This window comes from Polypterus senegalus, chromosome 4, assembly GCF_016835505.1.
Source record: "Polypterus senegalus isolate Bchr_013 chromosome 4, ASM1683550v1, whole genome shotgun sequence".
Lineage (NCBI taxonomy): Eukaryota > Metazoa > Chordata > Cladistia > Polypteriformes > Polypteridae > Polypterus > Polypterus senegalus.
In genome coordinates this window covers 54706683-54732930 of record NC_053157.1, presented here as the reverse complement: position 1 = coordinate 54732930, position 26248 = coordinate 54706683, and the positions used below count along the sequence as shown (strand labels likewise).

The window sequence follows — 26248 nt, the reverse complement described above, 5'->3', positions numbered from 1 at the left end:
CAGTTCAGTTTCACAACTAGTGTGATATTCTTATTGCTAAATTATCTCATTGTTTAAATGGCACAGGTGCCAACAACATTGGAGCAATTACAGAACAATTACTTTACTGCCGTTTACACTCGCCTGCTCAATAGTAAATGTTTGTACACACTGAGCAGACAAGTGAATATGGCACTGAAGTAACTGGTCCTCCTATTAGCATTCAGTGTAGTCAGCATTTGGATACAATTAAACTCTGTGAAAAGGGTGAATTAAAAAGAACATGGCAAGTGATAATCACATATTTGCAGTTTTTGCAAAAATATAAATATTTTAGAATTTTTTGTAATAAGGGAGTAAATAAAGCACAGCTCACTAAACAATGAGATTAAGTGAAACTAAGAATGATGCATTGATTATGAAAACCAGCAGCCACATGAGTGCCCTGGGTTTAAACTTGAAAACCACTGATTGTGTGCATAGTAATTGCAATTATCATGACGGATACTTTCCACATTACTTTTTTAATTTGTGCTTTTATTGTATTTCTAGGTGCTGTACACAGAGATGAAGAATGGCAATCCAGCCGGAGCTGCAGTATCCCACGACATGCAACTCAGTTTGGACATGTTTAATGCTGTCAGTATGAATAAGGTTTCCACTTCAAATAGTATTTTATATCACAAGGTTTCAAATTGTGTTCTCTTCAGTCCTGTCATTCCTAATAACTTGTTTTTCTACACCAGTAAAAGAATTTTGTATATGTGTTCTGTATCCTGATAATGAGTATCACATTAATTGCAAGCCCACTCAGAGTTCAAGCACATAATCAGATGTGCTTCACAAGCATATCCACTGTTTTTCACTCTTAATATTACTATTAGTATTAGTAACGTTAATCATCATCATCATCTAGCTGATTGTTAGGAACTGCCACTCGACATCTGAACAATGTAAATTTGCTTTCAGTAGAGCAGTTTAAAAATATTTACACTTCATTGTTAAATGTTTTTCAATGTCACAATACCTTCACAATTCTTCATATACTATCCAGTTCAGTAGGTCACCATTTTTCAGGCAGGAAAGACCACTGATAGTCCTGATGTGTCTCTGTTGTCATTTGCCTAATAACTAAACAAGACAGCTCATGGGCTTAATCTCAGTGAGGGTACCTGCTGAACTGTCATGCTGATATCTTTTGAACCAAAACAAGATGACGCCAAGTGGTCAGTACTTTCTATTTCTTCTCTTTTTCTCTCTTACAGGGGCTGTTTGATGGACAGTCAGGATTTGTAAGTAACATTTCAATTAAGGCTAAAATAATACAGTTTTTAGTTTGGGTGCTGTGTGTTTGGTCATTGTCTTACATAATCTGAATAATTTTACTTTTAGGAGGTGATAATTGGAAATCTGAAAGCTGGCACCCAGTACCGAGTCAGTGTTGCAGCTTATGGATGGATGGGCGATGGAAGACCGAGTGTGCCCAGAGATGTCAGAACAGCCTCCCAAGGTAACTGTATCTACTTTGCATACTTTGTTTATATGTTTTGATCAAGTTCTTTATTAATATATTAATATATATTAACAATATTATAGTCCATTTTGTTTGTTGATTTGGAATACTTTTTTTATTATGCCTTGAAAATATATTACAGCAGTTAATACCCTCTGTATACAATAACGCTGATAGCCATTCATAGTAAGATAAGATGGGGGACTGTGGTCATTTACTCATTTTTAAATAAAAATGGTGTTCTCAGGCTCAAGGCGGGCATAGATGCATGTGGTAGTATGTCAGAGCAGTCCTTGGGTGTTGATGGGGGAATTGGCAAACCCACATTAAGTGAAGACATGCACGGTTCACCTGATTTCCTCATTAGCACCTTGGGGTTTGTAATTAAGGAATCTGTGGCCATGAAGAACTTGAGTAAGTTCGAGGGAGATCGAAAAAGAAAGACAAAGAGTTCAGACTTTGAAAGAGAAAATCATAAGAAAAACTAAAAAGGTAGGATCATGATGGAGCCAGTGCTGTGAAGAGAAGGCAAGTGGTCAGGAATAGGCTCGAGTGAAGTATCACACAATACTTGAGGAACACAGTTCCTCCTGCTCCTTGGGTGTTCAACCAACCACTCTGAGTGGAATGCAGGAGAGAGAAAGGAGCAGAGGACACAAGCCAGTTTAAAGGATGACTGAGCTGTTGGAAGAATGTCTTCTCATGTTGACAATACTGTAAACGTAGTGCAGAGGAAATGTTCATTTTGAATTGAGGCACATGAGATTTGTGTTGGTTTTAAAGAGACAGATTCTGTGCGCTTTAACCTTAGATTTTAACCTGTTTTGATGTATTTATTAGTATTTTAACCTCCACTGTTATCACTGTTTTATCAAGAATTATTTTGTGACTTATTTTTTTGGAAGACTTTTGGACTTACTTTATTTAAATCTTGTAAAAAAAGCACTGAGCAAACCTGTACATAGTCTTGTTGTTCTGTGTCCTCATTACCCAGTTTATCCTCAGACAAAACTATTGCTGACCCAGGTTCAAGGAAATATGCCAGCTGCATGCACCTGGGCTGTCACACCATTATAATTCAATTTATTTTGTACACTTTTAGTAGCTGACCTTCTTCAATAGATAGTGAAAGAACTTAACTTTATTATTATTATTTATTATTCCAACACCTACTTTTGCAAATCTGATTGTTTTATATATTATTTCAATGTAACTTTTTTCAGTTAATTTTAAATTTATCGTTGCATGGTGCTCTTGACTGAGGATAGGCTTCCAGCTATAATGCAATAACAGTAATTGTTAAGCCACACATCATTTAGATACGTGAAAACACAGATTAGACAGTAAAACAGGGCAATCTGTCTGTTACAATCGAGATGTAACCAATCTATTATAAGTGAGATGTTGTCAGTTAACAAAAAGGGTGAGGAATGCAGAAACTCCAGTAAGGAACATTCATTGAGAAATTAAACTGGTGGTTTATACCAGACAAAGATGCAGATCTAGTGACCTAGGCCTGGTGGCCACCCATCCTTTCATAAGAATTCTGCAATATTAAAGTATGTGCTAGGTAATTTAATAAGAAGATGAAATACATTTTTTACTTGGTTTCAAATTCTCCTGATACAGTATCTCTGTGCCACTTTCCACTTTCAACAGCTTGGCAAAGTAGCATGGCACCAAGCAGGATACTGTGAATAAAAACAGAACAGAGGATGGTCAGTAAAAGTTCATAATGAGTATCTGTGATATAGCAATCAGTGGCCAGTTTTCAAATAAATAAATAATTAAACAGCTGGCTCGATCTCTGTGGGTGTACATGCTCACATAGCTGTGGGAGGTTGGTGGAGTGATTGAGATGGGGTGCACCTGCATGTGAGGCTGTGGCCTGTTTTGCTGCTTCTTTGGCTTTTTGTGGTTCGCAATTAAAACGCTATGCCGACAGAGGTATTTAAGGGAGAGTCGGGAATCAAGAAAGAAAAGAAAGAATAAAAAAGGATGGAGAAAAACAAGGACGGAGAGTGAAAGGTAAATGGAGAACAAGAAAGGATGGAGAGAGAGAGAGAGAGAGAGAGAGAGAGAGAGATAGTGTGCGACCATGCTGAGCAAGTCTCAGGGCTGCAGGAGCCTGAGGCTGAGAAAGGGCATTTCTGCTGAGTGATCTACCAGGGAGTAGGAGCGGCCTGAGAGACTGGCAACAGGAGACATTTGAGGCTTGGATTGGGAGCCTGGCTGGGTACCATGGACAGCAGGGACCCAAACTTGGAGGTATTCCAGCAGACACAGAGGGACTGGAAGCAGGAGATGTGTGAGGTTCAGCGTGGTGCCTTCCTATGGCCAAGGACAGCAGGGACCTGGACCAGTTAGTGAATGATAACAGCATCTATTGGCAGGTGTCTCCTCCTACTGCCAGGTCCAGCCAGGATGAGTGGAGGAGACGCCAAGCTAGAAGGGCAACATAAGAGATCTTGGGTGTATTTTAAAAGGATTTTTCTCTTTTGGATTTTTAATCTCTATTTTCATTAAATATTTATTTATTGGATGACTTTTAACCTCCACTATATCACCTTCATTTTTACAGATTATTTATTTATTTAACTTTTTGAGTCACTGCACTATTATTTGGACACTGTTTTTCCTTTATTGGATTTTAATAAAAGCAACGTTCAGTTGTTGTACCTACCAGTTTATGTAAGTGTGTGTGTCCTCATCTGCCTGGCTCACCTCAGTTATGATTTTTGATGTCCAAGAGGTTCCAGAATGCCACAGATAATATGGAGCCAATCCAGACTGTCACGTTATCATGCATATATTTTTGCACAAATAACTAATAAACTGGGATGCAATATGAGCCATTAATTAACACTTTAATCAGGGTATGACAGATTAAAGTACATATTTTACACAAGTAGGCAGCCCATTCCATTGTTCTGGGACCCGGTAATAAAAGCTTGGCCTTCTTTATTCTTTTTTTTTTTTCATCATTGGAATCTTTAACAGACTGACATCTTGAAATGTTAAGGTATATTCTGGTATATATACTTGCTCATATTATTAAGAACACCTGTAAATCTGTTTATCCATGAAATTATCTAATCAGACAATTATGTGGCAGCAGCACAATGCATAAAATCATGTAAATACAAGCCAGGAGCTCCAGATAATGTTCACATTAAACCAATGAAAATGGGGAAAATATTGCAGTCTCAGTGATTGTGACTGTGGTTTGATTGTTCATGCTGGAAGGGCTGGTTTCAGCACTTCTGTAACTGCTGGGAGTTTCACACACAACTCTCTCCAGAGCTTACTCACACTGGTGTGAAAAACAAAAAACATCCAGTAAGTGGATGTTCTGCAGACGAGATGCCTTGTTGATGACAGAGGTGAGAGGAGAATGGCCAGACTGGTTTGAGCAGACAGAAAGGCTATGGTAGCTCAGGTGACCACTCTGTACAATTGTGAGCAGAAAAGCCTCTTAGAATTCACAACTCATGGAAGCTTGCAGTTGATGGGCCACAACAGCAGAAGAACACATCAGGTCCCAATCATGTCAGCCAAGATCAGAACGCTGAGGTTTCAGTGGGCACAGGCTCACCATGACTGAACAGTTGAAGAGTCTGATGAATCTCAGTTTCTCCTGTGGCTCACATATGATAGGGTCAGAATTTGGTGTCAACAACATGATTCCATACATCCAACCTGCCTTGTGTCATTCAGTCCAGGCTGCTGGTGGTGGTGGTCGTGTAATGGTGTGTGGAATGTTTTCTTGGCATGCTTTGGGCCATTAATACCAATCAATCATCACTTGAATGCCGCGGCCTATTTAAGCCTTGTCTCTGACCATGTGCATCCATTCATGGCCACAATTTACCCATCTTCTAAAGGTTACTTCCATGATGGCAATGTACCATGTCACAAAACAAAAGTTTTCTCAAAGTAGTTTCAAGAACATGACAATGATCTGAATCCAATAGAACATCTTTGGGATCGGCAGAATGGAAGATTCTCACATGAATGTGCAGCTGACTAATCTGCAGAAATTATGTAATGTAATCATGTGAAAATGGACCAGAATCTTAAAGGAACATTTCCAATATGTTGTGGAATCCATGCCATGAAGAATTAAGGCTGCTTTGATGGCACAAGGAGGCTCTAGCCATTAGTATTCTCTGTCAAATAATTTTTTCAGTAATTGTATATATACTGTACAGTATGTATTGATAAACTCAGTTTCTAGAAGTAGTGTTTATGCAATTTAAAGCTTTATATGTAAGAAGAAGGATGTTGAAATCAGCTCTACCAGCAAAAAGACTTCAGAATATAAATTAATATGTTCAGAAGTACTCCCTAGTCTAGTAATCCTTACCTCATCATGTTGAAATAACTCAATGCTACAAATATAACAATTCCACTTTATTCTTTCTTTATCCTGCATTTTGTAGCAATAGAAGTAAATGAATAATCATAGCTTTCAAGAGAACTGTGGGAAAATTAAATGCATAGTGGCAAAATGAACACTGGTAGGAAATAACTGAATAGTCTACAAAAATGTCTTTTGTATAAGGAGTTGTGTTTAAAACCAGAAAAATTAGATGTAGAGACATACTGTAAATCTTAGGAAAACTGCAAGATGCAATAGGACAATTAAATGGAAGTGTTACTTGCATTCCTATTGTAAAAAATGCACATGCGTAATGAAATGTTCAAGCTGTGGTGGAGAAATGCACCATCCAAATACAATAAATAATCACTGCAGGGTACAAAGATTTAAGATTCAAGATTCTTTACTTGTCACATGCATAGTTATACAGAACAACATGCAGTGAAATGCATCCAAAGCATTTGCACTACTTTTGTGAACAATTCTGACACACGATTTCAATTGCTTACCAATTAAGTCTCTACAGCTGAAGGCAGACCAGAGACTTATTTGGCTTAATTACCCTGCAGTGATTATTTATTGTATTTGGATGGTGCATTTCTCCACCACAGCTTGAACATTTCATTACGCATGTGCATTTTTTACAATAGGAATGCAAGTAACACTTCCCATTAATTGTCCTATTGTACCTTGCAGTTTTCCTAAGATTTATGTCTCTACATCTAATTTTTCTGGTTTTAAACACAACTCCTTGTACAGAAAATATTTTTGTAGACTATTCAGTTATTTCCTACCAGTGTTCATTTTGCCAATATGCATTTAATTTTCCCACAGTTCTCTTGAAAGGTATGATTATTCATTTACTTCTATTGCCAAATGAGATGCCACAGTGTCTCCAATAGAATGATTGTGTATGTACCCATTAAACTTTTAAATGTAAACCACACATTTTATTAAACAGATTTCTAGTTGGAAATATCTAGCATTTTACCTAGTCACACAGATAAGATGGCTTGAAGTTTGTCTCATAGAAGTCATTAGAAAGTTCTGAATCAATGACCACTCCAAAGACCACTGTGGCACATTTCACCCTCTTATTTATAGCTACCTTTATCTGCGTGTGTTCTGCCACAAGGATTCAAAGACAGCAAAGGCTTTCTGGGTCTGACGTGCCTTCCAGCACCAAATCACTGACTGCTAATCTCACCTTTTGCACAAACTCCAGCCTTTCACACTTCATTTTCTGAAGCTTGGATTTCTCCCCCTTCTCAAGCCCACTCTCCACCTTTTCTAAATTTTTCGTTCTATGGCATGCCTGATAAAGGCTCAAAAACCTACATATTATTTGTGTCTTTTATTTTCCCACTTAGAATTAGCAATCACTTTTTTTAGATTCTTGCTAACAACACCCCATTTAACCACTTTTTAAACCAACTTAATTACATTTATTTAACCACCCCATTAGTTGTACCTGCAGACACTTACATGGGTTATTTCTTTTCTTATTGACTTCCATACAAGTGGCAAAGGAAATAGAACACATGACTTTGGATTTATAAATCTTTTTATTTGTTACCTGCATTTATGGCACTTTTGGCTATATTCCAATTAGATATGAAAAGTTAACTAACTGTGTAAATGCATACTTATAAACCAAAACACAACAACATTCCAAGCTGTTAATGTTTTGTCTACCTTAATATGTGATTGTGAAACATGGACTGTGAGCAAAACAATGAAAAGTAGACTAGAGATCTGTGTGATGTGGCTACACAGGAACGCTCTGATAGACTACAAAAAGTTATACAAGTTTTTTAGACATCTGACAGGTGACATGATATGATATGATTAAGCCTTTGATCAATGGATTTTACTGTTTCACTTGTATTTATGGACATGTCTCTGTCCAACTTTCTGTCAATTGGGGGTTATGAATCAATAATATCATTACGGACTGTAAAGTGAGGCCAAATTAGGACCAGAAATGGAAGGAGGGACAGGTCTCTTTACAGAATTCATGGATTCCTCTTCCTGGACATTGGGGGTGTCAGGTTATGTAGGAAAAGTCTCTTCCATAACATGGGATCTGGGGTTCAGAGATACCTGGAACTGCTGGATGAATTTTAGGTGGAGAAAGGAATGAGTGAGGAATCCTTAATCTTTTAAGAGACTGAGGAAATAACTTTGAAAGTAAGTCATTTCTCTAATATGCAACATTCAGTTTTATATTGTTGAACAAAAACAAAGTTAAATAGGCAGCATTTTACCTGTTCTTTATCAAATATCCCACAGGAACAACTAAAATGTTGTGTATTAAACTTGCCATTCATTTTTCAACATGGAACTTATTGTCACCTGCAATTTTCCTAATAGTTTCAAGGTCAAATAATTCAATAAGATTACATTTTAACAAATGTGTTTTAATGCATAAGTTGATCATGGCTAATATGTTTTGTCATTGTTAAAAAATTTGAAGCTTGTGGGCATGAATGACTTCCTTAATTGCTTGATATCTATTTTTTTACCTTGTTAATGTTCATGAGTGCAAAAGTCTGTGTTAAATTTACATTTCTGTACACTCTTTTTCACTTTTTGTCATTTGTCATTGTGGTTGTTTATTTATTGTAACATTTCTTTTTTGTGATTTACACCCTTGCAGAAAAATGCAACCCACCTTCACCACCCACCCAGCCAGTAGTGATGGTTGTTTCTGATACAGAAGTAGCACTATCGTGGAAACCAGGAAGCAGCCAGGGCAGTTCTCCTGTTCAGTGGTTCCTGGTGGAGTACATTAGGTAGGAATCTCCTGTTGCCTCATCAGTCATGGAATTAAATATTTTTATGATGATATTATTGTATTTATATTCTTTTTTTCGAATAATTTCATTTCTGCATTATGTGAGTTGTTACAATCCATTACTGTAGAATTGAAAATAATTTTATCACTGTAACGGTCACATTCATTTTGTATTGTTTGCTGTAGCTTTGGCCATGTTGTTGGTAGCAATGACATTCATTTCTAGTCATGTGTTCAGACATGTGTTACAGTGCTTGTCAGCTTTGTGAAATTAATTTTTATGATGCCAATATATGCATGAATTGTATGGAATGAACCTTTGTTTCTCTCTCTGTCTCCCCAGTGTTAGAGAGAGCCAAAAAGATTTTCTGATAAGGTCTTATGTTAGTGAGATGCCAGTTGTGAAAACCATCTCAACTGGACTGCAGCACTGATGCTAACTTCCTGTCTTTTATCCCCAGTCAGACCATTTCAAAAGTCTGCTGAGAAAGAAAGAGTAAATGCCATGATGTAATTTGCAACAGACCAGTAGATGCCTGTTTCTGTTATCCGAGACACTAAAAATAAAACATGTTTTTCAAGAGAAATCCGTAATCTCGGACAAACAGTTATTGGCACTGCACTGAAATTTATAAGAAGGTCTTGTGATGTGGTCGTGAGCAACATATAAGGTCTCTTAGCAGCCATTATCTATGTACTGAGATTCTAAAATAATGGTATGGTGAAATTAAAAATTAAACAGAAAAAAATAAAATCTTTCTTATTCAAGGAAATAAAATTAAAATGTACACATGAAAATAAATGATAATTGTGCTCCAGAAATATCATAGTTTCATGAACTCAAACAATGATCTTAAAAACTCTTAACTGCTAGGAGATTTACTTTCCGTATTTGACTTTTACACTTGTCTCTAGTTGAGGTTTGACATTTATATTTTAACTGACATCCTGGTAAAGTGGAACCTCAGTTCACGACCATAATTCGTTCCAAAACTCTGGTCGTAAACCAAGTTGGTCGTGAACCGAAGCAATTTCCCCCATAGGATTGTATGTAAATGCAATTAATCTGTTCCAGACCATACGAACTGCATGTAAATATATGTAAAGATTAAGCACAAATACTGTATAGTTAATTACACCATAAAATGCACAGTGTAATAGTAAACTAAAGTAAAAACATTGAATAACAATGACACAAAACACCCAGGCTCCCTGCTCAGCTACGCGTCTCTCTCTCTCTCTGTAGCACACAAACCCCGACCCCCCACACCCCCGTCAGCGGCATGCGCTCACTCCCGCTCTCTCTTTCTCTGTAGCACACCCCCTCCCCTCTCTGTCAGCAGCACGCCCTCGCTCGCTCGCGCTGTCTCTCTCTCTGTAGCACATCCCCCACCCCCCCCCACTTTGTCAGCGGCATGCGCTCGCTCCCACTCTGTCTTTCTCTGTAGCACACACACACACGCCCACCAGCAGCACGCCCTCGCTCTCTCTCTCTCTCTCTCTCTCTCTCTCTGAACAGAGGGGAACATTTGAACAAATCCTAACTTTAATTTAAAAACCAACCACAAGCAACCAAAAAACACTGCAGGAGTTCATGCTAATAGCCTTACAGCCCGATCGCTGTAAACACTTTTTTTAAAATGAGTTTTAAGCACAGCGGAAAAAAAGGAACATTTGAAAAAAGAGAAAAGTAACATTGCAACAATTCACACTACGAACTGAAAAATTAACTTTTGAAAAATCCGTAATACAAAAACCACCAAGAAAACTAATCTTGCATGAGTCAAGTTCTGGCATGAAGTGTTTTCCTTCAGGTGTTTTTTCTCTTGTGATTTCTTGGGTTTCTGGCCTTTTTAGCTGTTTAGCTGGTGGGAGTGAAAGCCTCATGCAGCCATTCCAAAAAGAAAGTTCTTGTGACCCAACCCTTCGTATTTGCCCTCCACATTACTGGCAGTCTGGCTTTGTTTACATTATGCTGCATGAAAGCACGAGGGTTCTCCGATTGGTAAATTAGTAAACTGGTAAACAGTTTTTCCACCTCTTGTAATTTCTTTCTTTACTTCGATTTCAATTTTCTTCAAAACTTTCTTCTCACCACTCTTCACTTGCTTAGAAGCCATAGTTAACTGCAAAAGCACACGAAATACTGTAGAGCACAAAGAGAGTGCACGTCTGACTGAGATCAATGAACAAGGAGCGGCTTTGCTTAAATAAAAAAGCCAGGCAGGCACGCGGCTTGCTCGCTTTCTCTCTCTCTCTCTCTTCTCTCTTTCTCTCTCACCCTGCCTGTGCCGGGGGTGGAGCTGGGGGGATGTGCACCTACTGCCTGCTTCTCAGAGAGAGAGTCTCTGCTGTAAATGCAGAAGGCAGGCAGCAGTCTCCCCCTCCTCCTCCCCCTCCCCAGCAGGCACATGGCTCGCTCGCTCTTGCTCTCTCTCTCTCTCTCTCAGCTTGCAGGCAGGCAAGGGAAACTGGCTTGTTCGTATGCCGAGTGTGTGGTTGTGAACCGAGGCAAAAGTTTGGCGAACTTTTTGGTCGTGAACCGAGTTGTACATGAACCGAGACGTTCATGAGAAAGTTTGACTCATTTTTCAGACCCTGTCTGGTCTCTCCCCATATACCTTTGCCCTAATTACAATTGATATGTTGATATTTTACATACAGATTTGCCACACACTAATATTACAAACATTATTCCTGCTGAAAATAGCTTCATGGCTTATGCTTTCTTCCTTCTGTTATACAACCATGAATACTAATGGGAACAGATATAAAAAAAGTGATTACCACATATTTACTAATTATAATCAACAATTACTGAATTTATAATTGTTACCTTTCACAATTACAATCATTACCAAATAATTGCATACTTACAACAATCAAGGTACAAACGCAATGCACTTTGTTAGAGTGTCACTCACCATGTGAAATGTTCCAGAACAACACGCTGCAACAGGTATTATAAAATGTAACTTTACTGTACTGTAAATAGTGCCTTACATCACCATCTACCATGCAGTTTTTTTTGGGTTTATTCTGAGGATAGGAAAGGAGCATAACTTAAAATAAATGACTGCATCAAAGAACAAGACCACGAGATGTGAAAATAATTCAATTACAGATCATATATCCACTTAAGTCATTTTGGAGTGGCCAGTTATTATTTGCAATGTAACAAGCAATTAAAGCACTTCTAAAAACCAATGGAGAAAGGACCAACTCTCTAAGACTCTGATTCAAATCCAGTGCTAACCACTGGCACCCACCCAGAAGATTAAATGTCCTAGATTTATAAAAGTGGTTAAGTTGGAGATAATCTAATGGTTCATTACACATTGCAGTTTAAGCAGCAATTGTAAGTTAGAATGCTTTCATTTATACTTTTGTACAGACTTATTTGTTCTTCATGCCCATCAACATTGTTATCAATCAATAAATATTGCATAACGAATTTACTGAATATATTAGTAAGCTAAATGCATAATTGCCAGACTAATAATAACACTACAACTATTACTACTGCTGCAAATGCTACTGATGATAAGTTACAATATGCACTTGAGCAATATTAATAGTAATAATAAGAAGAACTGATAATACTTGTTATACTGTTCCTCGTGTCATTTGTAAAGAAAGTACATTAATATGACCCTGCAGTTTGCTCTTACCTAATAACAAGCCTTGTACACAACAGTACACACTTAGACAAAGAATTATTTCATGCCATAACTAAACAATTCCTTGACTTATCAAACAGCTTATCCTCAGGCTGGGGTCAATTTAGGCCTATACTTTGTATTTTTAAGCTGTGCTTTCCCTTTTCCCAAACATTAAGTTGCCTTAATTATACGTCTCTCTTTTCCGAATCTCTCTTTTCGTCATGTGCTGTGTGACCTTGAGACTTCTGAATTCTGGCAGACCAACATTGCTCAACTGTGATTTCTACCCTATGATATGTCACTCATTCACATGATATATAATTTCTATAATTTGAAGTTGTCCAAACCGAGTAATTGTATGTCACATCCTTACTTGAATTCAGCACCTTCTTAATTCATGTGGCGATACCTGCTCTCATAAATCTACACAGAGGAACAAAATGGTCTATTTTGTAATATATTTAAAACCCTGCCTGTACACACTGTAATAGACAGTCCTCGGAAATGTATAGTAGCAATTTTATTAATTATTGATAGATGTAGTGCATTTCTCCTTAGTGCTATTCATCCTTTAAACTGCCCTTCAGTCAGCACTGTATAAATCAACATAGAAGGTAACTTTACAAAGTACACTGAAGGTCTCTGTTTTTGACAGTTTCTTCAAAGGCTGCACTGCAGTGACACCTGCACTTGTTATGATTATCAATGCTTGTGAGTGGAGTCTGTGATGGACCATGAGCTCCACTGACCTGGCTTTAATGCTCCTCTTAGTGGTGTACAGTATGTACAGCACATTATCAATATCTCTGCTTCAATTTACTACAAGCATTTCTGCTTTCTCTCACATCCCAGAGATGAACACCAAACACGGCTGTTAATGGATTAGGAGTGATTGTGATTTAGTTAAATTGTGCAGCATGCTGAATTGTTGTTAGCAATATGGGGCAATTAACAGGTGATGTTGCACTCTGTCACCACTTATTAGATCATTAAATTAAAAATACTTTGCTGCAATTTTTCGACTCATTCTGAACTTTTCTTTACTAGTATCCCATAAACATCTTAACAAAGCAATCAGTCAGTCTGTATTTTCTTTATATAGTAACAAAGAGTACTCTGTACTTACAGAGCAGTGCTGATTACAAAATGGGACGACCAATCAACTTTAAAGCTCTCTCACTCTCTTTTAAGTGCCATACCCGATGAAGACATTATAGTCTTCCATCTGTCTCTTTCCCTTGCCATACTAAAAATATCATCGCAATTCATGTAATTTCCTGAACCATCTCACAGCATTACCGCTATTGGTATTTCTCTGCTTTCCTATTGCTCTCTTCCCATTGATTTTACCCAGCAATACATCACTCTCAGTGCCTTTAGCTCTGAAGATGTGTTCCAGATATTTTAGTTGTCTAAATGTTGGCTTGGTTCGTAAATGAATTTTCTCCCAAGCTTAACATTCTTCTAAGAACTACATCACACAGATCTCTAGTCTACTTTTCGTTGTTTTGCTCACAGTCCATGTTTCACAATCACATATTAAGGTAGACCAAACGTTAACACCTTGAAATGTTCACATTTGTTTTCATTGTTATGCTTTGGTTTAGAAGTATCTGTTTTAACTGCCTTACAGCCATTTTCGCCATAGCAATCCTCTTGATTGCCTCATCAACTTCTTCCATCTTGTGTCACCTAGGTAATAAAAGTGATCCACGTGCTACACATTTTCAGATTTTGCTTTTAACTGGCATTCTAATACTACTTTGTCTTTTGTAAACACCATACTTTCTTGCAATTCAATGTTAGGCCCTTCTCTCCATTGTCTTCTGCTACCAAAATACACAATTTTATAGTTCTTTCATTTCAGTAATAAATATAGTATTATCTGCAAATCACACATTGGTAACATTGACACCTCCTAACGTTATTCTTTTAATTGATTTTATGCCTCTTAGAATAACAAGAAAATATCTGGTGGAAAAACACAGATTTGATTTGTTGTACTCATTGTCTTCGTCATGTCAAGAGTAGTCAAGTATCGAGCCGTACCCAGGCACTCAAGGAGGTCGTCAATGCAGGGCATCGGGTTGGCATCGAACTTGGAGACCTGATTCAGACGTCTGAAGTCGTTACAAAACCTCGAGGAGCCGTCCAGCTTGGACACGAGGAGGATAGGGCTGGACCAAGGACGATGGCTTTCCTCAATTATGTCCATGTCCAACATTCGTTGCACCTCCAGTTCCACCTCCGCGCGTTTTGCCTCTGGGAGTCTATAGGGCCTCTCCCGGACGATTACCCCGGGGTCCGTGACGATGTCATGGGCAATCAGCGAGGTCCGCCGGGTGACTCGCTCACTACTGGAATGGTTCGAGGGTTTGGGTTAACTCCTGCCACTGCCTGGGGGTTAGCTCTTCGCCGAGGTTAAGGGCAGTTGTGCTCGTGAAAAGGGAGAGTGACCTATGTGAGGCGGGAAGCTCCTCCCAATCTTTCCAAGGTTTCAATAAGTTGATGTGATAGATCCTCTCGCTCGGTCGACGGTTGGGTTGTTTCACCAAATAGTCGACGAGCCCCTTTCTTTCCTTAATCTCGTAAGGCCCTTGCCAGTGAGCGAGCAACTTGGAGTGGGAGGTAGGAACGAGCACCATAACTCGGTCCCCCGGGCGGAACTCCCTGAGGACAGAGTTGCGGTTGTAACACAGGGCCTGCGCTGCTTGCGCACGAGTCACGTGTTCCTTTAGGAGGGGTCCAATTTTTGTGAGCCGATCACGCAGTTGCGCTACGTACTCCAATATGTTAGAGGAGGGAAGGGCCTCAGCCTCCCAGCCCTCTTTTAATATGTTGAAGATTCCGCGGGGTTGTCGCCCATACAATAATTCAAAGGGGGAGAAGCCCGTAGAGGCCTGGGGTACCTCCCGGTAAGCAAAAAGCACGAGCAGGAGAAGTTGATCCCAGTTCCTACCGTCCACGCTGACTACCTTGCGGAGCATCTGCTTAAGCATCTGGTTAAATCGTTCCACGAGCCCGTCAGTCTGCGGGTGATAGACAGACGCTTTCAGGTGCTTTATTCTCAGTAATTTGGCTACCTCCCTGAACGTATCCGAAGTAAAGGGCGTACCCTGGTCCGTGAGGACTTCTTTGGGAATGCCGACCCTGGAAAATAAGTTGACTAATTCCCGTGCGATGCTCTTAGTATTAGCGGAGCGCAGGGGAACCGCCTCTGGGTACCGGGTGGCATAATCCACCATGACTAGTATATATTTATAGCCACGGGATGAGGGCTCCAGTGGTCCTACTAAGTCAACCCCTATTCTTTCAAACGGGACATCAATCAGGGGTATAGGGACTAGAGGAGCACGGTCCATCCTAGGAATCTGGCGGATCTGACACTCCGGACAGGATTGACAGAAACGCCGGACCTCTTCGTTAATCCCAGGCCAGTAAAAGCGGAGCTTAATCCTCTCCAGCGTCTTTTCGGCCCCGAGGTGGGCGCCAAGGAGGTGAGCGTGTGCTAACTCGCATACCTCCCGCCAGAAGGTACGCGGGATTAGCAGCAACTTCCGCACCTCGCCCCCATGGGTTGCCACTCGGTACAACAGATCATTTTCGAGGACAAAAAAGGGCTCCCGTGGCGTGGTACCGTCGGCTGGCGAGCTATTCGGCAGAACGACAGCATTCCGGGCAAAGCGCAGGGAGTCATCATTCCACTGCTCCCTCTTAAAGGAGGCTAGCGTGGACCGAAATTGATGGTCCAGGCCGCCGAGAGGGTCTTGTGATCTGGACCCCGGAAGAGTTCCCTGGCTAGTCCCTTCCCCGGCGGAGTCTTCCGGGTCCGGGTCCATAGCCGCAGGAACGTCCCCCGAAGCACCAGCGTCACTAGGGCCTGCCCTTATGCACAGCGTGGAGACCGTGGAAGGGGTGCCTTTCCCCCTCATCACTAGATCCAACAAGGCTCCGGGAGCAGTGGGTGTCTTACCGCTAATTTTTTTTGACCAGTCTTGTCCCAAAATCACTGGATAGGGGGGTTCAGGCAGCACAGCGACCGTCAATTGGGTTAGTTCCCCCTTCCAAGTGATATAACACTGCTTTGAACGATACGACTTGGCCCCCCCATGTACACAAGTGACCAACAAATGTTCCTTCCGCCATTGTCGCGGCAAGACCAAACGGCGAGCTACAATGGTTATGTTGCTGCCGGAATCAAACAAAGCCCCCACTGCGTGCCCATTCAATAACACTACTCCCGTGTTCAGAGTCGCCAAGGGATGCGGCGGGGTACAGTACCTCTCCAGGGTCGTCCAGGTGCAGTCCATGGGCTCCGCCGTGGTGTTGAGGGGACAGGTTGGCAACAAGTGGCCGGTCTCGCCACACTTGTAACAGCGCGGCAGGACCGGTTTCTCTCTATTTCTCGTCTCGGTGCTCTTGCAGCGCGTCGAGAGGGCTCCCCCGAGCAGACTTTTCTGGCCCCCCAGCTCGGAGGACCACGAGCTGACGCTTCAAAGCGTCCAGGAGACCTGGCATGTCTTTATATGCTTGCTCCCGGACCTGCTGGGCGAGGGCACTGGGCATCGCATTGACCAGGCCTTCACAGGCCACCTGCTCGACAACTCTCCGAGCCTGGGGTCCTTCTGGCCGTAGCCAGCGCCCCATTTTACCCCAGAACTCGAACGCCTGGGCGCGCGCAGGCTTTTCAGGGTCAAACACCCAGTTCCACCACTCTGACGCCTGCTGGCCCGGAGTGATGCCGTAGCGAGCCAAGATCTCAGGTTTCAGGAGGTCGTAGCTCACCGCCTCCTCCTCAGGGAGGTCATAATAGGCCCGCTGCGCGGGTCCCTTCAGGAAAGAATGGACTCGTTCCGGGTGGCCGTCCGTTCAAAGATACTCAGGTAGGCCTCGACGTCGTCGGCGTCGGTCATCGGCACCAACGGCGGAGGCGTCAGTTTAGGCGGGTCTGGCCTGGCTCTCTGGGCCTCTACCAACCTGGCCTTGGTAGCCTCCAACTCCCTGGTGGTTGCGGCTTGCGCTTGCTGCAGGGCCTGGAGCTGAGCATTCATACCCTGCAGCACGGTGTTAAGGTCCTGTCCCTCTGTCATTCTCTGGGATCCTCTATCCTGCCGACTACGCCACTGTAAAATATGCAAGAGGAGACAGCATAAAGTTTTGGGCTCTGCCAGCCCCGTATATTGTGCAGAAATTATATTATTTTTCAGGTCAAAATTACAAACAAAAATCATTCATAACGCGACGCCGAACCATGGTGTCCGCGGCCATTTTATTGGGGAGGAACCGGAAGTGGAGGAATGCTGGGAAGGACCGTGAGGGAGGCTGGGATTGGTGACGTCAGGGCAAGATGGCGGAGGAAGGGCGGAAGTGCCACACTGTGGTCAAAACCTGGCTATGACGGAGGGAGGTCCTTTTTCCTATGAGAAAGCAGAGGGAGAAAGTTAGTACCCCACCATTCCCTGCCAGCGAATATGTTCCCAGGTGTGTTCGAATCAGTCCGCGGCCTCCTACTCGCGCGTGCGTGACAATATATATATATACTTTTGCATTTCTATTGCTTGTTCAATTGAATTTATTATAAACATTGCATTTCTTGTACCTTTTCCTTCCACAAATCTACACTGCACCAATGAAACTCCACTTTTGACTTTCATTTTCCAAATGTTTACTATTACCCTTAAAGTGTCTTTATAACATGACTCAACAAACTTGTTTTTTGGTGAATTCATGTTCACATTTCACATTCACAGTACTTGCTTTTTTAAGTCATAGATGTTGTTTAGTTTTATTGTTAAGTGAACTACAGTTTCACCAGCTATCTCTATAATTTCTATTATTTTCTGATCTGGGCCCATTGATGTTCACTTCTTCAGGTTCTTTACAACATGCTCCACTTCTCATTTTAATAGAGGTGGACCAGATATTTCCTTTGTGAGTACTGGTTTTGTGCTTCTGTCCTTGTAAAACAGTTCATCTATATACAGTATTATGACAATCTATTAAACAATTCATCTCATCCATCCATCCATTTTCCAACCTGCTGAATCTGAACACAGGGTCACAGGGGTCTGCTGGAGCCAATCCCAGCCAACACAGGGCACAAGGCAGGAACCAATCCCGGGCAGGGTGCCAACCCACCACAGGACACACACAAACACACCCACACACCAAGCACACACTAGGGCCAATTTAGAATCGCCAATCCACCTAACCTGCATGTCTTTGGACTGTGGGAGGAAACCGGAGCGCCCGGAGGAAACACAATTCATCTCTTTCCATTGTTAGTTTTTCCTCTTGTGTTTTTATGCCTGAAGACTCTGATTTTCTTGTCAATTCCTTAATATTTTTATGCATTGATCTTGAATTCCTTCATGCATCAGCCTTAATTTCTGCACCCATCCCATTCACCCAGTTTTTCTTTTCCCGTCCTACAAGCTGTTTGAATTTGCCATATTCAATACTGTCTTTACCTTTAATTAGGTGCCTTTTCTTGATCATATCTAATATCTCTTTAGTCATCCATTTGCTTTGCTTTATTTACTTTCTTTGGTAACATTTCTTATGTAGAGATTAATAAAACATTTGTAAGTTATTCCAGTCTGTTTCAGTGTCTGTGACCAATTGTAATCCATCAGATTTACTTTGAACTTTTTACTGCTTGCCAACTCTTTACTCATTCTTAACAATTCTCTTGGCAGATTCTGCTAACATTTACCTTTCTTTAATTTTTTCAATTTTACCATTACCCCTTATTTCCACAAGAATACGGTCAGAATTTCAGTATGCATCAGGATATGCTTTGATGTTTTACAACATTTCTGTATCTTTCTCCAATAATTATTTTGTCAATCTGATTTCTCACAGTATCTGCAGGACTTGTCCATGTCCATAGTCTTTGAAGATGTTGTTTGAGCCATGTGTTTAAAATCTCCACTTTATTTGGACTTCATCATTCTTCTAATTTTTCACATCTGTCATTTTGCTCACCTAATTCTTGTGGTCCAACTATGATATCTATACTCACTCTACATATTTTTGCATTAAAATCACCTATAATGGTGACAATATCCTGTGATTTGCTCTTTCATGTACAACAACAACAACATTTATTTATATAGCACATTTTCATACAAAAAATGTAGCTCAAAGTGCTTTACAAAATGAAGAATAGAAAAATAGAAGACACAATAAAAAATAAAAATAAGTCAACATTAATTAACATAGAATAAGTGAGGTCCGATGGCCAGGGTGGACAGAAAAAACAAAAAAAAACTCCAGAAGGCTGGAGAAAAAAAGTAAAATCTGCAGGGGTTCCAGGCCACAAGACCGCCCAGTCCCCTCTGGGCATTCAACCTCACATAAATGAAACAATCCTCTTTGTATTTAGGGTTCTCATGGAAGGACTTGACAAAGATGGTCACGTAGACTTCTGGCTTTCAGTCCATCAATGTTGGTGCATCATGATGCTTTGAGTAGGTGGTGGTGGCGCAGGCCACCCACCACAAAGAAACCGGAAAAACAAACAGAACAGAGAGTTGGGGTCAGTACGGATTTTAGAGCCACCATGAATAGTTATTATGATGAATTGAACATACAGAGTATCAGGATTACATTAAATTGAAGTTATAAAAAGGCCATGTTAAAGTAATGTGTTTTCAGCAGTGTTTTAAATTGCTCTACTGTATCAGCCTGGTGAATTTCTATTGGCAGGCTGTTCCAGATTTTAGGTGCATAACAGCAGAAGGCCGCCTCACCACTTCTTTTAAGTTTAGCTTTTGGAATTCTAAGGAGACACTCATTTGAGGATCTAAGGTTACGATTTGGACTATAGGGTGTCAGACATTCCGATATATAAGATGGAGCGAGATTATTTAAGGCTTTATAAACCATAAGCAGAATTTTAAAGTCAATCCTGAATGACACAGGCAACCAGTGTAGTGACATCAAAACTGGAGAAATGTGTTCGGATTTTCTTTTCCTAGTTAGGATTCTAGCAGCTGCATCCTGCACTCGTTGCAAGTGATTTATGTCTTTTTTGGGTAGTCCTGAGAGGAGTGCATTACAGTAATCTAGTCGACTGAAAACAAAAGCGTGAATTAATTTCTCAGCATCTTTCAATGATATAAGAGGTCTAACTTTTGCTATGTTTCTTAAGTGAAAAAATGCTGTCCTAGTGGTCTGATGAATATGCGATTTAAAATTCAGATTACAGTCAACAGTTACCCCTAAATTTTTTACTTCCGTCTTAACATTTAATCCTAATGCATCAAAACCTTGGACGACGTTTTCCCTTGCCCGGACGCGGGTCACCGGGGCCCCCCTCTGGAGCCAGGCCTGGAGGTGGTTCTCGATGGCGAGCGCCTGGTGGCCAGGCCTGCACCCATGGGCCTCAATCGGGCACAGCCGAAGAGGTAACGTGGGTCCTCCTCCCCATGGGCTCACCACCTATGGGAGGGGCCAAGGAGGTTGGGTGCAGTGTGAGTTGGGTGGTGGCCGAAGGCGGGGACCTTGACGGTCTGATCCTCGGCTACAGAAACTGGCTCTTGGGACGTGGAATGTCACCTCTCTGAAGGGGAAGGAGCCTGAGCTAGTGCGCGAGGTCGAGAGGTTCCGGCTAGATATAGTCGGACTCACCTCGACGCACAGCTGGGACTCTGGAACCAATCTCCTTGAGAGGGGCTGGACTCTCTACCACTCTGGAGTTGCCCCCGGTGAGAGGCGCCGAGCAGGTGTGGGCATACTTATTGCCCCCACTGAGCCTGTGCATTGGGGTTTACCCCGGTGGACGAGAGGGTGGCCTCCCTTCGCCTTCGGGTGGGGGGAAGGGTCCTGACTGTTATTTGTGTGTATGCGCCGAACAGCAGTTTGGAGTATCCACCCTTTTTGGAGTCTCTGGAGGGGGTGCTAGAGGGCTGCTCTGGAGGGGGAAGCAGTGCAGTGTCAACACCGTATATAGTGGGGATGGTGCGCTGCTGACCTCGACTCGGGATGTTGTGGGTCGGTGGGGGGAGTACTTCGAAGACTTCCTCAATCCCACTAACATGCCTTCCAATGAGGAAGCAGAGCCTGGGGACTCTGAGGTGCGCTCTCCCATCTCTGGGACTGAAGTCACCGAGGTTGTCAAAAAACTCCTTGGTGGCAGGGCCCTTGGGATGGATGAGATACGCCCGGAGTTCCTTAAGGCTCTGGATGTTGTAGGACTGTCTTGGTTGACACGTCTCTGCAACATCGCATGGACATCGGGAACAGTGCCTCTGGATTGGCAGACCGGGGTGGTGGTCCCCCTCTTTAAAAAGGGGGACCGAAGGGTGTGTTCCAACTACAGAGGAATCACACTCCTCAGCCTCCCTGGAAAAGTCTATTCGGGGGTTCTGGAGAGGAGGGTCCGTCGGATAGTTGAACCTCGGATTCAGGAGGAACAGTGTGGTTTTCGTCCTGGTCGCGGAACAGTGGACCGGCTCTTCACCCATTGCAGAGTCCTGGAGGGTGCATGGGAGTTTGCCCAACCAGTCTACATGTGTTTTGTGGACTTGGAAAAGGCGTTCGACCGTGTCCCTCGGGGAATCCTGTGGGGGGTGCTCCGGGAGTATGGGGTACCGGACCCCCTGGTCCGCATTGCCAGCAGTAAGTCGAGCCTGTTTCCAGTGAGAGTTGGACTCCGCCAGGGCTGCCCTTTGTCACCGATTCTGTTCATAACTTTTATGGATAGAATTTCTAGGCGCAGCCAGGGTGTTGAAGGGGTCCGGTTTGGTGGACTCAGGATTGGGTCACTGCTTTTTGCAGATGATGTTGTCCTGTTTGCTTCATCAGGCCGTGATCTTCAGCTCTCTCTGGATCAGTGCGCAGCTGAGTGTGAAGTGGCTGGGATGAGAATCAGCACCTCCAAATCCGAGACCATGGTCCTCAGCCGGAAAAGGGTAGTGTGCCCTCTCAGGGTTGGGGGGAGAGATCCTGCCCCAAGTGGAGGAGTTCAAGTATCTCTGGGTCTTGTTCACGAGTGAGGGAAGAATGGAGTGTGAGATCGATAGGCGGATCAGTGCGGCATCCGTAGTGATGCGGGCTCTGCATCGGTCTGTCGTGGTGAAAAAGGAGCTGAGCCATAAGGCAAAGCTCTCAATTTACCAGTCGATCTACGCTCCTACCCTCACCTATGGTCATGAGCTATGGGTAGTGACCGAAAGAACGAGATCGCGAATACAAGCGGTTGAAATAAGTTTCCTCCGCAGGGTGTCTGGGCTTTCCCTTAAAAATAGGGTGAGAAGCTCTGTCATCCAGTGGGGGTTCAGAGTAGAGTCGCTGCTCCTCCGCATCGAGAGGAGTCAGTTGAGGCGGCTCGGGCATCTGATCAGGATGCCTCTTGGACGCCTCCCTGGTGAGGTGTTCCGGGCACATCCAACCGGGAGAAGGCCCCGGGGAAGACCCAGGACACGCTGGAGGGACTATGTCTCCCGGCTGGCCTGGGAACGCCTTGGGATTCTCCCGGAAGAGCTGGAAGAAGTGGCCGGGAAAAGGGAAGTCTGGGCCTCTCTTCTTAAGGTGCTGCCCCGCGACCCGACCTCGGATAAGCGGAAGAGGATGGATGGATGGATGGATGGATGCATCAAGTTTATTTCTGATAACCTCATTGTATCCATTATTGCCAATTACTAAAATTTCAGTTTTCTCTTTATTTAATTTGAGAAAATTACTATTCATCCATTCAGAAATACCAGTAAGACATTGTGTTAGTGAATCGAGAGAGTCGGAGTCATCAGGTGCTATTGATAAGTACAGCTGTGTGTCGTCAGCATAGCTGTGGTAGTTCACGTTGTAACCTGAGATAATCTGACCTAACGGAAGCATTTACTGTACAGTAGATTGAGAAGAGCAGCGGACCCAGGATAGAGCCTTGTGGCACACCATATAGAATATCATGTGTCTTTGAGATGTAATTACCACAACTCACAAAGAATTTTCTCCCTGCTAGGTAGGATTCAAACCAATTTAAGACATTGCCAGAGAGGCTCACCCATTGACTAAGGCGATTTCTAAGAATATTGTGATCAATGGTGTCAAATGCGGCACTCAGATCTAAGAGGATGAGAACAGATAAATGGCCTCTGTCTGCATTTACCCACAAATCATTTACTACTTTAACGAGTACAGTTTCTGTGCTGTGATTTGTTCTGAAACCCGACTGAAATTTATCAAGAATAGCATGTTTATTGAGATGGTCATTTAACTGCATAATGACTGCCTTCTCTAGAATTTTACTTAAGAAGGGCAGGTTAGAGATGGGTCTAAAATTTTCCAAAGCAGAGGGGTCAAGATTATTTTTCTTGAGCAAGGGTTTAACTACAGCAGTCTTAAGACAGACTGGGAAGACCCCCATATGTAATGACGAATTTACTATGTCAGGAATATTGTCAATTAGCATGCCTGATACTTCTTTGAAAAACCTTATTGGTAAGAACCTTGTAGATTTTTACATATAGAATTGGATCTGAAGCTGACCAATAGCTTTATAAACATTTATCAGTCGTGTTGCCCCTATGAAGCCCTACACCTCTTTCATGTTTCCTCCCCCTGAGAATATGAATGTATGTTCATCACTCATTACCTTTCCAGGACCTGGCCGTCTGGTTTTGTAAACTCCCAGTATGTCTATTTTTAGTCTTGACATTTCTTGCTTAACCTTTTCCAGTTTACCTGCTTAATACAGAGTTCTTATGTTCCATGTGCCAATTATGACCTGATTTCTTCCCCTGACGGTAGTTTGACTATGATTTTGAATTAACTGTCAGACGTGGTTGTACCTTCCGAGCGAGGCATTGATTTGTGTATCATCAATCCCCTTCACACTGTTGCTACAGTTTTTCTTGGCAGTAAACAGGGGTTTGCCAGTGCCTTCTGAGGTTTTGTTTAAGGTTAACTCCTATAGCCTTTGACTATAGACTTCCACAAGGCAGCGATAGCAGTAACATTAATTAATTAAAGCAGAGTTTTCTGCCACTATAATGTTAATATTACCACACTAAACTAAGTTGTCTTAACATGCATGTAACAACTGTTTAGAGGACATTGTTCTCTGGTATCGGTTACAGTTTAGCCTGACGATGCAAGGTTTCCAGTTACCATGTTATGCCACGAGGAGGTACCAGCCGGAGGATTTACATACTCTGCCTTCTTTTCACCCTAAGGCTATCTGACAGCTCAAGTACCAGTTAAGACTCGAGCACTAAACACAGGCTATCACCCTATGTCTATGACACCACAACATGGCTTTAAAGCACAGTGGCCAATACACTACAAAGAGAAAAATGGTAGAACAGAGCTTAAAGGGGCAACAAAGATATAATACTGAAATACAGTTGTCTGAATAACAGAGTAACAATTAAATTATAATGAACAGCTCTGGAGATTCTAGATTCTTCATTTAGTCCAGAGACATGCTGACAGTTTGATTAATTTATGGGAATTGGCCCGGTGGGAGTTCATCTGTGACTTTCTTTATGCGTGCACTTACTGATGCATTGGCGTTTCATCCATGATTCGTTTGTGCCTTGTGCTTTTGGAAGCCAAAATAGTCCCAGTTTCAATGCAATTTTAAATTGGTTAATAAGAAAAATAGATTTAGCACTAATTATTTATTTAAACTATGGTTACATTGGTTTAAGCTTCATTTGAACATGTCTGCAGGTTATGTCTTCTAATTATGGTAGCATTGAAGAATGCAATTTTTTAATTTAAAAAGGTCCTGGAGTGAGAGCTAATTGCTTTTCTGCCATTTCAGTGAAAAAGTCTTATCAATTCATAGAACATAGGCTCTAATAACAACAAAGCTTAAGAGTGTGATACCCGTGAAGTATAATGAGGTTTAAATACATACTGTAACTTAGATTCTAACATATTTACCTTTTTATCTTTATACCTATGAAATAACTACAGGAATCATGAGTTAGGGAGATTCTAAATATGCCATTATATCCTGAGTACACAAATTGTTCTAACCCTCAGACAGACCGACATGAAGGTGTTCTCCCAAATCTCAAACACTTTGCATCAGGGTTCAGTCTAATGGATCCAGTATTATGTCAGATATCACAGCAAGATAATGTTAAACTTTCTATTTTTCTTACACAGGTCAAACAAATTTGAAAAATACCAATAGGAATTCATAATATTATCGATTACTTTGCACATATGATATCTATATATATAATTCACTAAGGCAAGACAACCATGAAAAGCATGCCGGAAGGGACGTGGATTCACTAAGCCGCCGACAAGTGAGACACCTATGGCGCACACAGGAAGGAGCCACGGCCACCAACTCCAAGACCATTGGATACGACGACAACTTGCAGGGCCACGCCCACCAACTCAGACGCGACGACACAGAAAAAATGGTGTCATTTATGTTCGTCTGTCGTAGAGGCCACATGCAGTGCTGGTCAGGTTAATGTCATGTACCTCCGAGCTACGTTGACTGTTCATAGTGGCATGTTTCTCGCGGAGGTGAATCGCCATATGCAGCGTGTGAAACGGTTTGCGAAGGGTATCCCATGTGATCCTTAAAACAATCCTTTAAAACTGAGGTTAAAGCACAATGAAGGAATCAGTCTTTAAAAACCAATAAGCCCTGTGCCTCTGTTTCATTACCGTCTCACCTGTTTCACCAATGCAGGCCCTGCAACAGTTGAGACGCTCTATCAGCAGCTGACCTTCTCTGTGGCTCACCGGTTCACACAGAGGCAGCGCAAGAGAAAGCCGCGCCAGTGACAGACAGAGGCACACACACAGGCAGCTGGTGGGCGGCTCTCCATGAGTTTCTCTTGCGAGCGGACACATGACCAGGCGGTGTGTATGCTTCGATAACGAGGCTGTACGCGGCTTGCGACCGGGCACATGAACAGGCAGTGTGTATGCTTCGAGTG

General features: G+C 42.1%; 1 protein-coding gene across 4 annotated transcripts in view; it reads left to right on the top strand.

The window, feature by feature from the left end:
* LOC120527349 (pikachurin) overlaps positions 1–26248 on the top strand; it is a 272936-nt gene that overhangs the window by 88567 nt on the left and 158121 nt on the right. For all 4 annotated transcript variants that reach the window (XM_039750650.1, XM_039750648.1, XM_039750651.1 and 1 more), the window contains exons 3-6: positions 532–618; positions 1245–1271; positions 1372–1489; positions 8533–8668. In XM_039750650.1, coding sequence (XP_039606584.1) covers positions 532–618; positions 1245–1271; positions 1372–1489; positions 8533–8668 — 368 coding nt within the window. The remainder of the gene's footprint in view (positions 1–531; positions 619–1244; positions 1272–1371; positions 1490–8532; positions 8669–26248) is intronic.